General features: G+C 44.7%; 1 protein-coding gene across 2 annotated transcripts in view; it reads right to left on the bottom strand.

The window, feature by feature from the left end:
• Nucleotides 1–5,215: 5,215 nt before the first annotated feature.
• Nucleotides 5,216–17,774, bottom strand: part of LRRC20 (leucine rich repeat containing 20) — an 84,310-nt gene continuing 71,751 nt past the window's right edge. For both annotated transcript variants that reach the window (XM_081862002.1, XM_081862003.1), the window contains exon 5: nucleotides 5,216–10,224. In XM_081862002.1, the coding sequence (XP_081718128.1) occupies nucleotides 10,079–10,224 (146 nt within the window). In that variant the 3' untranslated portion in view covers nucleotides 5,216–10,078. The remainder of the gene's footprint in view (nucleotides 10,225–17,774) is intronic.

Below are 17,774 nucleotides of genomic sequence, written 5' to 3'. Positions count from 1 at the left end.
TTCAGGAAGAGGGGTCAGCTCCAGCTTGTGTTTACATAGCAGGTTCCTCCTGGCAGGGTGGTCCGTCTTCTCTTGATGCTATTAATGTCATGATGATAAAGAACTGTGTGCCATCTCTGCTTGGCCTCCCGTTCAGGGTAAGGCAGAACATCTCTATTTCTTTCTCTTTTCTTCCTAATTTCTAAAACTGTATTCCCTATGCTCCTTTGTGTGCTGGAGATGAGAACGAATTTTAAATTCTCCCGATTCATTCTTTGACACCAACTCACAAATTCATATGTTGATCCCAAACTGTGCACTTGGGAATAACAGCTGACAAATTCAAAGAAATCTGGAACAGCTGCACATTAAAAGGCACCAACTAAAAGCCTTTACATATACGGGTGGGTGAAATACAACCACACAGTTTGTGGTAAGAAGGGATTTGAAGATCAGCCTGGGCACAAATGAGGAACCCGTGGCCATCCAAATGTGGTTGGGCTCCATCTCCCATCATCCCTGGTCACTTTCCATTAGAAGTATATTTTAAACCAAGGGATGGGGATAGAAATCTCACAATAAAATAAGATATGGCAGATTTAGTTGACTGGAGGCTCCCATAACTGCTCAGAGGATAAACACTGGCCCCAAGTTTGATTGCAATGGCACCTCTCCCAGCCAGAGTCCCGATCACCCAGCCTGGTTATAAATCTTTTTATGACTTGCAATTACTGACATGGCACTTGGGCCAGGTACGTAACACATGACATCCATCACCAGAACTCCTACTGGCCTCCCTTTCCTTCTGTTCTCGGACATTGCATTCAAGGCAAAACCAATATTTGTGGCAGCCAGTCGCAGCTCTGCGCCTGAAGGCAAAGGGAACCGATTAATTGCATCTGGCTTGTTTTGCTGCTGCTGAATAAGAGCACTCAGATGATTTGCCTTAAAGGTACGTTTTGGCCCATTGCACTGCCAGCCCAATGTTTATGCTGTAAAGCAGCCAAGCCCATCAGATAAGTGGCTGGATGCATATCACAGCAACTTTACATGCCAAATGAAAATATCTATCTATCTATCTATCTATCTATCTATCTATCTATCTATCATCTATCTATCTCGATCTCTATCTATCTATCTATCATCTATCATCTATCTATCTATCTATCTATCTATCTATCTATCTATCTATCATCTATCTATCTCAATCTCTATCTATCTATCATCTATCTATCTCAATCTCTATCTATCTATCATCTATCTATCTATCTATCATCTATCTATCTATCTATCTATCTATCTATCTATCATCTATCTATCTATCTATCTATCTATCTATCATCTATCTATCTATCTATCTATCTATCTATCTATCTATCATCTATCTATCTATCTATCTATCTATCTATCTATCTATCATCATCTATCTATATCTATCTATCTATCTATCTATCTATCTATCTATCTATCTATCATCTATCTATCTATCTATCTATCTATCTATCTATCTATCATCTATCTATCTATCTATCTATCTATCTATCTATCTATCTATCATCTATCTATCATCTATCTATCTATCTATCATCATCATCATTATTATCTATCTATCTATCTATCTATCTATCTATCTATCTATCTATCTATCTATCTATCTATCTCTATCTATCATCTATCTATCTATCTATCTATCTATCTATCATCATCATCATCATCATCATCTATCATCTATCATCTCAAGGCTTAATTAAGGGGTCCGCTGTGTATTCTTTTCCCTCACACTCCAAAATGGTTACGACAAAATCAGGATTTCCTAGGGCTGGGGATACATGTCCCTTTGAAAAAACAAAGCCAGCTCATGTTTCTGGTCCTCATGGCCGTGGAAAATAATTAGAACACAGTGCTGGCTCCAGGTTTCATGAGGCCTATGAGCAAAGCCCCTCCACTCGCCACCAATGGGCATTTCCAAGACACTGTTGCCTGCTTCTTTTCCTTCTCCTTCTGGGCCCAAACCATAGAAATGCATTTCCTCACACTTGTCACTGCATGCATGCTCATAGCCAGCAGGAGAAGATCAGCAAGGATGGTAAAGAGGATGTGCAGCAGGACTAGGAGTCTTCAGAAAGCGGATGTGAGGACCCTGAAGTGGTGTGTGGGATTTTGCAAGTGCTCAACGTCTACCCATAATGTCGGCCCAGCATATGCATGTAGCATCTGCCGAAAGGCTCAGCAATTGAAAGGCTCAGAGTAGGCAACGCCTTGCAGGGGCTAGAGGGTGAAACTTCTGCACTTTATTCTCTCCTCCATTATTCACCGCCTCTGTCCCCAGTTTCCCACGAACAAACACAACTTCTCTTTTGCTAAAACTGGCGGGAAGATGCTAAATATGCCATTCAAAGCAGGCAAACTGCATGTGCAAATTTACTCAGATGTGAGCACTGTATGTTTTCTCCAAGGGTTCATTAGCATGAAACTCGGATTTCTGAGGGAGGAGCTGAGTGAAAGCTATAATTTGGCATCTGTGGAGCTGTTGCTGATCTTGCTGAACCAAGCAAGGGCTCCAGCGACTTTAAAAACAAAGCAAAATATCCAAATGTCTGCAGTGTTGCGGGGTGGGGTGGAGCAAGCATGAAAGGGTATTATTTGTGGGTATGTTAAAAGAGATCAGTTTAATATTGAGTCCTAACATCCGTCAGCCCCAAAGGTGGCTTCCACTCCCCCAGAGACCCATAAACATACATGATGCACTTTCTGTGGAATGTTAGTGCAGAATGCCATCCCTTCTTGTTCTAGCCTAGGGGCTGCTAAAGGCAAACGTCATTCTGCTTTCAGTAAGGTTGACAGGGAGCATCCCAGAAGAGGGCATTCTTTGTGGCAGCCGCTAAATGGTGGCTTTCTCTCCCCAGAGAAGCACGCCTGGCATCTTCACTGAAAATGAAATAATAATTAATAATAATATAGCTTTTGACATCGGCTGAAGACACACCCTTTACCCAAGCCTTTGATAACTCAGATATGTACAGTGGTACCTCGGGTTAAGAACTTAATTCGTTCCGGAGGTCTGTTCTTAACCTGAAACTGTTCTTAACCTGAAGCACCACTTTAGCTAATGGTGCTTCCTGCTGCCACTGCACCGCCACTGCACGATTTCTGTTCTCATCCTGAAGCAAAGTTCTTAACCCGAGGTACTATTTCTGGGTTAGCGGAGTCTGTAATCTGAAGCGTCTGTAACCTGAGGTACCACTGTACTTATTTTTAGGGCCCACCCTATTCTTCTTCTGATGGTATATGGTTTCCACTGGTTTTTAATGTCACATTGCGTTGGCAGGGCATGGGACTCTTAACCCCAAGGATAGCTCAGTTGGTAGTGCACGAGGCTCTTAATCTCAAGGTCATGGGTTCGAGACACACGTTGGGCAAAAGATGACCCTTGAATCCCCTTCTAATTCTACAGTTCTATGATTTTATGCTGTAACTGGCCTAGGCCCTTATTGTGGTGGTTAATGATGATGTTGATGATGATGATGATGATGATGTTGATGGTGATGATGATGAGACGTCTTGTCTCTTGAGCGGCTTGCAGATGAATGTTCAGATGCCCTCCTGCAAATGCAGGATAGCTCAGTTAATCCTTTGTTCTTGCTGCTTCAGTTTTGATCAGAATCCCACCCTCCACCCACCTCATTCTTGCAATAAGAAGGCGGCTTCCATTGGCATGAAGGACAAGCAACATGACCAAGGTCACAACTACTTTGGTCCTAACTCTCCAGTCTCAGCCCACCCCTTCCCCAAAAGATGGCCATTTCGCCACAGGTATGACCCACCTTAGGTAAGCTTGTGAACTGCAAGTCATCAGTTGAAAGACCAAGAGGTGTACTAGGCAGCTGAAATGCAGAGGAATCCTGTACGTCCATCAGGCATGTAGCTGTGTTTTCCCCAGTACAAAAAACAAAAAAACATGCACTATGGGAAATTCTATAGTGGATTTCTTGCTGGTTAACTTGACATTTAACTAGTTTGCTTTTGAAATGCCAGTTGTGAGCAGCCTAGTACGACTGCTGATTAATGACCTTTTGCGGGGCTTTGTCTAGCCTAGGAAGAATAATTTCCTCAAGAACTTTCAGTATTTCTGCAGAGTTAAGTTCCCTCTGTGATAAGAGTAGAGTTTGGGGTAAAAGTTGTTGCCTGCATACGGACAGGAGCGCGGGAGATGAGGAAAGGCTGGTGCTGTTGGCTCAGGGACTGAACCTGCTGTCTGAGGACTCTGCATCCAATTGGGAGTTAACTTAGGGAGGCCTGAGCCCATCACCCGCCAAGAAAGGCACCTCCTCCCTTTTTGCCAATTTCTCAGTGGGAAGGGTCTGCAGAAAGGGAAGTAGTGCTTGCAGCACAGATCCCTCACCCACTCTGAGTGACGGCAATGCTCCACTCCCTCACTCTGAATGAGCTTTGTGACATCACCACAGCCAATTCAGAGTGAGAGAAGGAAGCTCTGACACTGTCTCAGAGCCCACTTGTATTGTCCGCATAGTGCAGCAATGCCATCTCATTCACCAAATGGTTTAAGCCCGATCAGCAATTGGAGAGTGGCTGTAAATCCTCAAGAAAAGTTTAAAACATTTTGGGAGTGGGGATTTTGGGAGTTTGCACACCCCATACCAAATATACTTCCAATATATTTCCACACCAAATATACTTACTGAAGAATATAGTTTGGCCTGGCCTTACTTGCTGTGTTCTTAATACATAATTTTTTTGCATTGGCCACACATTACAAGCGGCAGAATGGCTGAGAAGTGAGCGGTGATTCTGAAAATGCAAGGATGGTGGAAAACTAACCTAAAAGATGTTTATTATTACACTGCTGCCCCTCAGCTGTTCTTCACCCTGTAAAACTGACCTTTGCAGTAGATATGGGAGTTAATAGAGGTTCATTCATTCCAGATGCCACCCCATAATTGTAGAGGGTGCAATTTAAACTTGAAGTGCATCTCCAACGTACTCATTTTCTAAAACACGAAAGCACTCAAGAGCAAAACTCCTTACAGTCAAATTTTAATGGGTGGAAATTCAGAACCAAAGGGTGGGGTGACAATTGCTTGACCTGACAGCGTAAACCTCTCCACAAATAAAGCCAAATAATGCTCAGTAAACTATAGACCTTGAATAATCTCCCTGCAAACTTTGTGCTAGCCGATCGGGATGAATGCTAACCAAACAGGAAATGACTCTGGCATTTGTTTCTGGTTTTGTGGCTTTATTTCGGTTTATGTACAGTGCCTAGTTTACGCAGTTTCTTTTGCAAACAATAAATAACAATTACAGAAAGCTGACAAAATCAATGGCACACTGTTAAAACTCTTGGCGTAAATCTTTTTTTTTAAAAAACCCCTCAATAAACTAAAGACTATTGATGGTGGGAAGTGGAAAACCAGTTGTTTCCTGCAGATGTTTAAACTCACTATGCTGTGGAAGATTAGGGTTATTTTCATGTTGCAGCAAACGTTTTGCCCAGGGGTTGCACGTATAGTATGAAACACTCATAGACTCCATTTGGGCAAAGGGTGTTACGCAAAATCAAGTCCTATAAATGGTAGGAATGAAGCATTTGCTCATTAGGCACCCTTGAACACAGGACCCAGTGCAAATATAGTATCTTCAGCACACAAATCTGAGGTGGCCCAGTGAGATCCCAATTCTGCACTGTGTGGTAAGAGTTTGAATGTCTGTATAGGGCTAGCATACTGCACTGTCTCTGAAAAGTCACTCCAGAGAATATATGCATTTTTGGAAGTTCAATTCTGTTCATTTGTGTCTGAATGGGGACAATGGTTTTCCTTTTCCACTGCAGGCATTAAATAACACAAGAACCTCAGCAGTATCAGTAGTCACAAATTACTGCTGCTGTAAAGGGTATATATTTAAACATTAACTGAACTGTCACAGATAATGGGCAGTATTCAACAAACTTTTGGCTAGCGCAAGGATTGTACTAAGGGCAAGAGGGCCCCTCTTCCTCCCATCGCTGTCCCCAAATCTGCTCAAGAAGGTGGGGGGAGCCTCCAAGAACAAATTCAGGGGGTTGCAGTGGGATACTTCACACAAAGATAAATGTGACAATTGAGGATCACCCTTGATGCGGCTGATTAAGTGGACTTCTGCCCACAAAAGCTTATGCCGAGATGAAAATTGCTAGTCAAGTGCTGCACACCACTTTGTTGTTCATGAGAATATCTGTGTGCTTTCAGTAATCCTATTTTTATACGTTTGTGTGTGTTCGAAAGCACGCCAGTGCAAGTAGATAAATAGGTACCACTGTGGCGGGAAGATAAACGGCATTTCCATGCGCTCTGGTTTCCATCACGTTGTCCCCTTGTGCCAGAAGCGGTTTGGTCATGCTGACCACATGACCTGGAAAACTGTCTGTGGACAAACTCTGGCTCCCTCGGCCTGCAAGTGAAATGAGAGCTGCAACCCCATAGTCGCCTTTGACTGGACTTAACCGTCCGGGGTCCTTTACCTTTAATAAATCTTCCTTATCACCTCAGTGTTTACAGTACTTCATTTGGCCCCCTGATCCCAATTTGTTTGTTATTGTCCTAGAGAAAAACCTCCGAAATGGGAAACAACCAGAAAAAAACAATAGACAATTAACCTTTCTTCTCCGGCAGCAACAAAACTGATGAAGGACCTTCAACAGGGATAGGGAACCTTTGTCAGCCCAAGGGTTGCATTGCCTTGAGGGCAACCCTGTAGGGACCACAGGCCTGTGTGTGAAGCTCAGAGCCAGATGTGGGCAGAGCCACAGATGTGATTCTTTCCTTTGTACAGCAGGCTACAATCCAACCTTGCAAAAGCCAGAGGTTTCTCTCTATACCTCCAGGCAGGCAAAATTGCAGCAGTTCAAGGACCCAGTTGGGCCAGGTAAAAGCCCTCGAGGAGAGTGTGGAGCAGAGTCAGTAAAAATCAGGGGGAGAGATGTTGTAGCTTGGGGAGCTCCCTGAGTGCTGGATAGATTTGGCCCTCCAGACCTGAGATTCCTCCCCACTGTCCCTGAGGAAGCAAAGGTACACATGAAGAACCCCCCTGCAAAACAGGGAAGTGGAGCAGTAGCCGTGAGCTCCTCTCTAAAGCAGGTCGTTCTTTCCCAGAACTGAACTAATGTAATGTTAATGCTTCCTCTATCATCTCTAACATGGCACAGTCAAAACAGTCTTGGTTATCTGATCTGGAAAGCAAGCAAAGCGGCAGTCAGCCTCCATAAAGCCAAGATAATAGATGCAGCACTGAGTGATACAATTATGTACATCCCCCAACTGCAAACATAGAAGCTGTTTATCTGATGAAAGATTAGTTTTTGCACTTCTCCTTTTGGCTGTGCCCCAATCTCTGCTGAAGCTTTTCCTTCTCTGATGCCTCCACCCAGATCAGCTCTTTATCTATCTGCATTATCACTATTATTTTAGAAGTATATAGTATTGTTTCAATTAAGGAGTACAGTGGTACCTCAAGTTAAGTACTTAATTTGTTCCGGAGGTCTGTGCTTAACCTGAAACTGTTCTTAACCTGAAGCACCACTTTAGCTAATGAGGCCTCCTGCTGCCGCTGCGCCGCTGGAGCACGATTTCTGTTCTCATCCTGAAGCAAAGTTCTTAACATGAGGTAATATTTCTGGGTTAGCGGAGTCTGTAACCTGAAGCGTATGTAACCTGAAGCGTATGTAACCCGAGGTACCACTGTATTGGGAAAGTTGGAGGGGGAGTAGGAAAGCATGCAGGCTTAAGGAGCACTGTGAGGGGCACACCTTCAGCCCTATATACCTGAAGGAGCGTCTCCACCCCCATCGTTCAGCCCGGACAATGAGGTCCAGCTCTGAGGGCTTTCTTGTGGTTTCCTCACTGCATGAAGTGAAATTACAGGGGACCAGGCAGAAGCCCTTTTCGGTAGTCACACCTGCCCTGTTGAATGCCCTCCCAACAGATGTCAAAGAGTTAATCAACTTCATAGAAATATGAAGGCAGTCCCATAGCTGTCAATGTTTTCCCTTTTTTAAGGGAAATTCCCTTATTCCAAATAGGATTCCTCGCAAGAAAAGGGAAAAGTTGACAGCTATGCAGTCCTGTTTCGGGAAGCACTTAATGTTTGATGCTGTGTTTTACTTGGAAGCCTCCCAAAATGGCTGGGGCAATCCAGTTGGATGGGCAAGGTATAATAAATAAATAAATACTACTACTACTATCCCCATTTTAGGGACGGACCGATCTGTCAGTTTCTCCTGCTTTCTCATTTTCAGAAAGTATGGATTGGATAGGGCTGCATGAAAATGCAAACAGAGTGAATGCCTCCCCCATCCTTGTCCATTTGGCCATTTGTAATATGACATTAAAAGGGATGCGTGTGGTGCTGTGGGTTAAACCACAGAGCCTGGGACTTGCCGATCAGAAGGTCGGCAATTCGAATCCCCACAACGGGGTGAGCTCCCATTGCTCAGTCCCTGCTCCTGCCAACCTAGCAGTTCAAAAGCACGTCAAAGTGCAAGTAGATAAATAGGTACCGCTCCAGCAGGAAGGTAAACTGCGTTTCCGTGCGCTGCTCTGGTTCGCCAGAAGCGGCTTAGTCATGCTGGCCACATGACCCAGAAGCTGTACGCTGGCCCCCTCAGCCAATAAAGCGAGATGAGCACTGCAACCCCAGAGTTGGTCACGACTGGACCTAATGGTCAGGGGTCCCTTTACCTAATATGACATTGCTCCGAAGCTAACTCAGGGGAAAGTTAACAGCACATTATGTTAACCATGCAACAGTGAATCATGTTTTTTGAGACTGCAAACAGGTGCATCGAGGAGGGTGGACTGATTGTTAATGCCTGGCACTATAAGCATGAAGGGAGGGGAGGTTTAAGCCTTCCATCCCCAGCCATCATCTCAGTAAACAGGTGGGCACACGTGTGGACTTAGAGAAAACTACTCAGGGTAGAGATGCAGCCGTTTCTCTCGCCTTTCAAATCCCAAAGCCATCCCAGTGCTGCAAAGTAGTTCTTCATCTATTGCTATGAAACTTGTATTGTGTTGTGGATTGGTTTTCAGAGGATCAGGCCGTTTATTTGCCAAAGCAGGAAGTCTGTCAATCACACGCCGCCGAAAGGGAGAGGGGAACAATAGCCTGCGGGGGTGGGGGTGGGGGTGGGGTTGCAGTAGAGGAAAATAATTTCCAAGAAAATCCCATGGCTATAGCGCTGAGAAAGAAAACGAAGGAATCCCAAGCTGCAACCTAAGGTCAAGCCACTATGCTCCAACTAATCAAAACTAGAAACTGAGCACATGCAGCATTTTAAAGGGCTCTTTCAAAACCAAACAAACAAAAAGTGGAGGAAGGATGAATCTGGTAGTTTTCCACTGACAAGCACATAGCAAGCCTTTCCCCATGCTTAAGGTATAAGCAAGGGGGTACTCAGCCACTCACAGCTCAACATTAAACCCCTTCAGCAGAGGGGGGTGTATGAGAGAGAGAGAGTGAGTGAGTGAGTGAGGGAGGGAGGGAGGGAGGGGGAGAGAGAATGGGATGCAGAAGGAATACAGCACTCAAGAGTTTTTGGAATCTGTTGCTTTCACGTTGCACAGGTCAGCAAGGTGGAATCTAGACTCGTATAAAAAAACGCTGTGAAACTGTTTTTAAAAACAGGTTGGGCTGCAATTGCCATCAACCTTATCCAATGGTCAGGGACAATGGTACTTGTAGTCTAGCAATATCTAGAGGGCCACACGTTCTCCACCCTTAAGGTATTCTGTTCACACCTTTGTCAGTCCAGGACTGGAGAGACTGCTGTATGTCCTAGGAAAGCTGAGAAAGATAGCCATTTTTCTGTGCAGGCACAATGTGCTTTCAGTCTATTCACAGTTTAGCAGAGTTTTGGTTCAGCAAGGACCACTATGATTTGGCAGGAACATCATGCTTCCTGCTCCTTTGGAAGCCCAAGAAACCTGACACATGCAGGAGCAGCGCAGCCTTAGGAAAGCATCCTAGCTCAGCAAACACTGCCTCCTCTTTTCCTTTACAGCCATGCCTGACTATGACTACATGCCCAAACGTCCATCGCGTGTCAGACTCTGGGGGCAGCTGGAGATGTCAGGAGGTCAAACTTGATCAGAGGCCTGGCGATCACTCGGATCTCGTCATTGACAGGGTTTGACTTGAGGTTCACACTCTGCAGAGACTCCATGGTGGCCAGCTTCTCGACAGGCACATCTGTAGCAAGGGAAAAGAGGGATGAAATCAGTAACACCCGAGCCTGAATGCCAGCCACCAGCATGTTAGACATGAATAGCAGATCTCCTCCATTAAATCACCATAAAAGAAACACAAATACGATTGGACACTTGGTCAGCCAAATGCTGTGAAAATGAGGCATGTATTCACAATGTTGATTTATTTAAACGGAGCAGAGAAATGTAAGGTAAAGGTAAAGGGACCCCTGACCATTAGGTCCAGTCGTGACCGACTCTGGGGTTGCGGCGCTCATCTCGCTTTACTGGCCGAGGGAGCCGGCGTACAGCTTCCGGGTCATGTGACCAGCATGACAAAGCCACTTCTGGCAAACCAGTGCTTTCAAACTGCTAGGTTGGCAGGAGCAGGGACCGAGCAACAGGAGCTCACCCCGTCACGGGGATTCGAACCGCCGACCTTCTGATCAGCAAGTCCTAGGCTCTGTGGTTTAACCCACAGAGCCACCTGCGTCCCAGCAGAGAGATGTACTAATTGGCAAAAAGGGCTACAGCTTGGTGGTACAACACAGGATTTGCAAGTTCGTTCCCCGGCGCCTCCAACCAGGGCTAACGAAGGCTCCTGTCTGAAACACTGTAGTCTTCAAGGTTTTCAAATCTGGGCTCCACCTTTAGCCCAGACCTGTACTGTGGCAAGGCTCTATCTCTTCCTTCACAAATGACTGTAGCTGGTATGCCAGCTGGAGCTAGAAATAAGCCTTCTCTACCACTGATGCCACTTGGGCCTTTAGTGACAAAGGTAGATCAAGAAGTACCTCCATGCTAGGTGTGGTAAAACAGAGGGGACACTTATACATGTTTGGTGGACCTGTGAAAAAATCAAAAGCTTCTGGAATATAGTATATGAAGAGCTTAAAAAAATGTTTAAGTATAACTTTATGAAAAATACAGAAGCTTTTCTACTAGGGACACAGGTATAGCAAGAGAAGATCAGAAAATATTCCTCTATGCCACAGGAGCGGCAAGGATCCTAACTGCTAAAAACTGGAAAAAAGAAATTATGCCAACAAAAAAGGAATGGCAAGACAAACTGTTAGAGTATATTGAACTGGCTAGAATAACAGAGGTAATTAGAGATCACACTAGACAAGAGTTTCAAAAAGCATGGGGGAAATGCAGAGAATACTTCACAAAACAGTGCCCTAAAATACATACCTGAACTTGTTTCGATTAATGTCTGCAGGAGACTTTGTGGATATTGAAATTATAATTAGAAAAATCGTAATAATTATTCATAAAGGAAACAGCTTATAAGAAGTAAATAAGGAGGCCAGATACAGGATAAAGGAAGTCTTTTATTTGGTTGTTTGTATTGTTGTATGTTATGCTTATTGTATTTCTGTATTGGGGGTGGGGTGGGGGTTAATGTTATGTTGTAAATAAAATTTCCAATAAAAATTAAAATTAAAAAAGAAGAAGAAGTACCTCCATGCTATGTACCTGTTCATTTGAGAAAAATGCAGCCTCATCCAGAACAGGGCATCTATCCAATTCCCAGACCTGAGAACCACCAGTCCCAAGCATGTGCTTTGTGAAGATTTAGTAAACCACTTTAAGGGTGGTGGTGGTGGTGGTTGTTACAATCAAGCCATGTATAAATCTGATTAAATAAATAAATTCAGCTTCAGTTTATTGGTCCTCACCCAGTATATTACTGATTCCAGTATTCTGTAAGCCTTTTGCAATCAGTATGTCCACTTGAAGCTCATGTATAAATCTTATTAAATAAATAAATTCAGCTTCAGTTTATTGGTCCTCACCCAGTATATTACTGATTCCAGTATTTCATAAGTCTTTTTCAATCAAGGCGTCTCTACCTGAAGCTCATCTAGCCAGTTTTTGCTACTATACAATTTCTGCAGCGTCCATATTTAAAGGAAAGAGCCTGCTGTCTGTACTTGCATTGACAGCCTGGCAAGAAGTAAACAAATAAAAGTAACTAACCAAGTAAACTGGCTAATGTGACTCTAGCACTGTGGGATGCAAAGCCCTCTGCTGTGAAATAAATCTGCTGCTGGAAAGCAGACTCAGTCTGGCAAGTGAAGGAAATAGTTCAACATCACTGAGAGAAAAAAATATGTGCTATAATGAGTGGGTTGCTGTCAGCTTCCTGCAAATACCTACCTGCCTCCAATGAAAAACATCCAGAGGACTGCTTTTCGTTTTACATTTAATAACCCCCCCATATGCATGTTTAAAGCTTCTCCCCCACATTTTCGCTCAGAATGATATCCGATACACCCACCCACATTCAAGGGTCTGTGCCCCTGCTTGCTCCACTCACCAACTCCTGGTCATTAGAGTTTCCCCTTTCGTGCAACTGCTAAGTTCTGGTTTCGCTTTCCCACCCCCATATCTGCAGCCGCTTCTCTTTTATTCTGCAGCCATTTTTCACCATCACCCCTATGCCCACGTCCAGGGCTGGATTCAGGTTTGATGAGGCCCTAAGCTACTGAAGGTAATGGGGCCCTTTATATGTCTAGCTGTCCTTTGTCAACAACCAATCGTTGCTGTTTTTCGTTGAACACATGCTATATATTTATGGACCTAATAGGTATCTAAAGCCATTTGCCACTGCTGCTGTATGTAGGTTTTATTTTATTAGTTTTTTATCTTATATTTTGGAAATGTACATCCAGGTTTTTTCCTTTAATTTTTTTTGGGCCCCCCCCCAAGAGAGTGGGGCCCCAAGCTACAGCTTGTTTAGCTTATACGTAAATCCAGCATGCTTCTCCCCCTCCTTTTGTGCAACACCTCGACCTTGCACACAAATTGTCCCCATGGTAACTTCCTGCATCTTCCTCCTCTCACAACTACTAAGCACCCTTGTCACCTTTCATTCAGCTATGTAGCTGGCATCCCCTCCTCTTCTCCAGATCCTCCCATGCCCCTGCTTTCATCTTCAACCCAGCTCCCATCCTTCTGCACCCCTGGCACCCCTGCCCCCCCTCCACCCACCTCCTCACTTTCCTCAACTCTCCCTTGCACAGAGACCACCCTTATTTCCATGCCTGATCCTCTCTCCTATTCTGCAGCTCCCTCTGCACACACACACGCACACACACTCCCCATGTTGATATACCCTCCTGTATCTGTAAGGTGACTGCGAATCTCTTAAAGAATGAACCTGTCAGGTGTAGCTTGCCCAGTTAGAGAAGGTTTGGTTCAGCTGGTGGAGGATGCTATACGTTCACAGGTGTTTGCTCCTTAACAAAGCATCACTTCTAAAATATGACATAGAACCTAGAACGTCAATGATAAAGGCAACACAGGGTACCAGGAGTGAAATGCATAATTGTGGGAAGGTACTATGGGATATTTGAAGTTTTTCCCAGCTCACTTCTCACAGTACTCAAACTTTGTTTCAAGCTGTCACTCATGCCCCTCAGTGTCACCCCATGCGCATTCTACTCACACCTCTGCCATTGTTTAAAATGGCCCCACCTTTTCACTTTCATTTTCCTTTATCCAAACCTCTGCTGTTTAAAACACCTCTGCTGTTTATTTTTTATAATTTTTATTAAATTTTCTGTTTTACAATTTCAAATAAACATTTTACATACCATATATACTTGAGTATAAGCTGACCCAAATATAAGCCGAGGCACCTAATTTTAGCACAAAAAATTGGGAAAACTTATTGACACAAGTATAAGCCAGTTCACCACACCACAAACCTGGTGGTGGCGGCAGCGTCGGAGGAAGAACAAGCAGCCCAAATGGGTTGCTTTCAGGCTGCTCGTTCCTCCGCCGCCACCGACAGCGGCAAAGGCGGAGGAGGAGGAAGGAGCAGTGCAGCGCCTCTCCCAACCACGGCTCCTGTGACTGCCCTTGCGAGATGCGGCGGTGGGACCAGTGGCAGGAAAGGGCTCCTTTCGGGCTGCTCGTCCCTCCACCGCCATTGCCCGCCTCATTCAAGTATAAGCCAAGGGGGGCTTTTTCAGCATAAAAAATGTGCTGGAAAAGTCGGCTTATATTCGAGTATATATGGTACTTTAAAATATCCAATGACTTCCCTTCTTCTATTTCCATGGTTCATTTTGCATATCTTACATCCCTGCATATTTTACAATAACCATTCCAATCGGTTTTCCACTATTGCATCTGTCAAGAATTATTTGCTGTGTTGAATTTATCTTAATGCTGTCAGCATTTTCAGCTGCACACAGTTATTTTCCATATACTTAATAAATGCTTTCCAATCTTCTTTAAACGTATGTTCTTCTTGCTCTCTTATTCTATATGCGAAATCTGCAAGTTGTGCATATTCTGTCAATTTAAATTGCCAATCCTCTTTAGTTGGGTAAAGCCGCCATTTTAAAAGCTGCCTTCTCTTTTCTCCCATCCCCCCCAAACTTCATGCATAAATCCAGGATTGTGATGAGGCACTACAAATCCTCCAGGCAGACCCATGCAGAGCTTGCTTCAAAGAAAAAAAGCAGCTGGTCCCTAGCAGGTATCCCTGGCTTACTTAGTCCTCTGAGGCCCTGGGCCCTCTGCCCAGGTTTGCCTCCAGGGGCGGGGGACTGTGTGATAACAGCTGATGCAAGCTACAGTCCTCTATGCACCTGGAAGTACCGTATTTTTCGCCCTATAGGACGCACTTTCCCCCCTCCAAAATGAAGGGGAAATGTGTGTGCGTCCTATGGGGCGAATGCAGGCTTTCGCTGAAGCCTGGAGAGCGAGAGGGGTCGGTGCGCACCGACCCCTCTCACTCTCCAGGCTTCGCGCACCTCTCCGCAAGCAGCGGGAGCCAGCGCTGGGCTCCCGCTGCTTGCGGAGAGTTGCCTGCGCGCTGAGCTCAGCACGTCCAGGCTTCACGCACCTCTCAGCAAGCAGCGGGAGCCAGCGCTGGGCTCCCACGGCTTTCAGAGAGCTGCCTGTTTGGGGGCTGGGGTCGGGGGAAGCTCGGGCTTCCCCCGCCCCAGCCCCGCACCTGGGGGGAAAATAATCCCCCCCTTTATTTCCCCCCCCAAAAAACTAGGTGCGCCTTATGGGACGGTGCGTCCTATAGGGTGAAAAATACGGTAAGCCTCTTTGGCAGCAAAGAATAGACGTGAGTAGGATTGCACAATTACTAAGTGTAAACAAGGCCGTCTGCTGAGAAGTTGGTGGTCCATCACATGGATATGCCTCCAACCCTCCTGCCTCATGCTCAACACATACAGGCAGAGGAGCTTACTTGTAATGAAGAAAGAGATATTTATTCAGGAAAGTAGTGCTACAGACTTGGCAGCAGACATGGAGTTCAGGAGTCACGATTCAAGAGTTCAGAAAGCATAAAAAGTGTTCAGGTCTGGATGGAAGTAACCAAGATGTCCCAACAGTATCCACACCTGGTTTCTAAAGAGAAGATGCTTCGCTCGTGAGACTTGCTCGCTTTGTAGGAATAGTGTAATTCCAACCATGTGCTCCTCTGAGGTGGGGGTGGGGTTTGGCTTCCAACTGTGGAGGCAGTGCCTGGTTCTAGATGACAACACTGTAGCCTCTTTCAGGCTCTGCTCGGTCCCTGCTGCTTCCTCTGTTGTCTCCCCACTTGGCTGCCCACAGCCCTCCCCAAACTCCAATGAGACTCTGCCCTGCAGGGAGGTTGAAGGAAGAAGCCAGTATCCCTGCTCCCTCTTCTCAGAAGAGCCAGTTCTGTAAGGTCCAAAGGCTAACTTTTGAAACGTGCTTTTATCATCTCATTGACCTTGACACAACTAAGCTGACACAATGAAATGCACCTTGGAGCCCTTCTTCTTCTTCTTCTTTTTTCTTCTTCGTCTTCAAGTGCAAAATAAAACAAAGAATTTGAAGGCACCCAAAGGTATGTGAGGGGACAGATGACTGGCTTCACAGGCCTTTCATTGCTCCTTCAAAGGACAAATTTGCACATTAAGGCACAGAGCCCAGGTGATGGTTTGTTGTTTCTTCCATGCCACAATGGAAAATAAGGCAGAGAGGGCTGGGAAGTGTTTCTGGTTGTTTGTATGGGAAGAAATCCATAAATGCTCTCTCAAGGTTTTTGTCTCATTCTGGTCATGTCAGTTTGACTGCACCCATAGGCACTGTAGATGATCACTCTAGATATGTGGCATAAACAGTAATTGATTAAGTCCCACGTTTTCCTTTTAGTAAATTATGTCATTTACTTTGTATGCTAGTTTGGCATGGGCTTTCGGACAACAAACACATGCAAACCAACCATCGCTTTGATAAAACCAAGTGCTTTCACTATCCTTCCCCCTCATGTTTTTCTTACTTAAAATACTACAAAAATGAATTAGAAAATAAACAGATACAGGATTGCTGGTTTTAGATTTGTTGTAGAAAGAATTGGAGTTTGCTTTTGTGGCCCAACTCCCGAAGTAGTCCCTTAAGTCCATGATCAGTCAGAGAAGAATGGATGGAGGCAGGAACCAGAAGAAGGAAAGCAGGGAAGATCTTTATTTTCCTGTTGCAACAGAGTTACCCCCCCCTCCAAGGAAGTGATGACCCAGAACAAAGGCGTGCAATAACTTTTAAAGACTTTAGAAATTGCCCAGCCCCTTGGCTAAAGGCAACCCCAAAACATCACACATGCATCACAGACAAAGGCTGTCTACAACAGAAATTTGAGAGTGTGGCTTGTCCCTTGCTTGTCAAGACACCTGATAATGTTTGGTGATCACCAGTGCTTTTTTCCTTAAATAAATGTTTAGGGATACTCTCATTTTCCTACTCATATTTAAGTACTGCCCCTCAATCAGGCCAAACTTAGATTCACAAAATGTTTAGGGATATGCGTACCCCATCAAAATAAGCACTGGTCAGTCTGGATTGGTCATCAAAATAAGCACCACTTTGGTCAGTCTGGATTATTCATCTGAAATGGTAATTGGCACAGCTTGATTGTAACAAAACCTCTAAGCTGTTACGTTTAACAGAGATTCAATGCTATCCTTTTGGAAAGGGGGGAGTGGACAATTCTGAGCTAAGAAGCAGTGCGGAGAAGAAGGCACTTATCACTTTTTCTTTGTTCAAAATTGCCTCTCCAACCACCCTTGGTTCACAATGTAGCACAGAAAACTTTGGGATGCAAGGAATCTGGAATGGAGAAAGGGCAACAGGAGAAAAACGATTAAGTGGCTAAGTACCTGCCCCCACTGGCAACTTCTCTTCTAAAAACTGCCCTCCCCAAGGCTGTTTTTCTTTAAAAATTAAATAAGCCATGGTGCCTTTAAGTGTGTTTGCACATAATACAATTACGGTACCCCCTTCTGCACTGAACCCAGATATGTACTATTTATTCATCCTGTGGCATTCATCGGTCTTTCTCTCTGTGCCTGTTCATCCTCTGCTAAAGGCCCTTAAATGGTGAGGTCACACACAAGAGGACATAAATGAATTCTGATGGGTTTTGAGACACTGCAATAGATGCTGACTTCCTGAATGATATTTGCCTTGCAATCCTTTTCAGCCCTTTGCAAAATATTGCACTTACATCCTCTAAGCTATGGCAGAATGACTGACAGGCTTGCCTGAGGCCAACAA

Source organism: Podarcis erhardii (assembly GCF_964252035.2).
Source record: "Podarcis erhardii genome assembly, chromosome: 5".
Classification (NCBI taxonomy): domain Eukaryota; kingdom Metazoa; phylum Chordata; class Lepidosauria; order Squamata; family Lacertidae; genus Podarcis; species Podarcis erhardii.
This window is presented reverse-complemented; position numbering and strand designations above follow the sequence as displayed.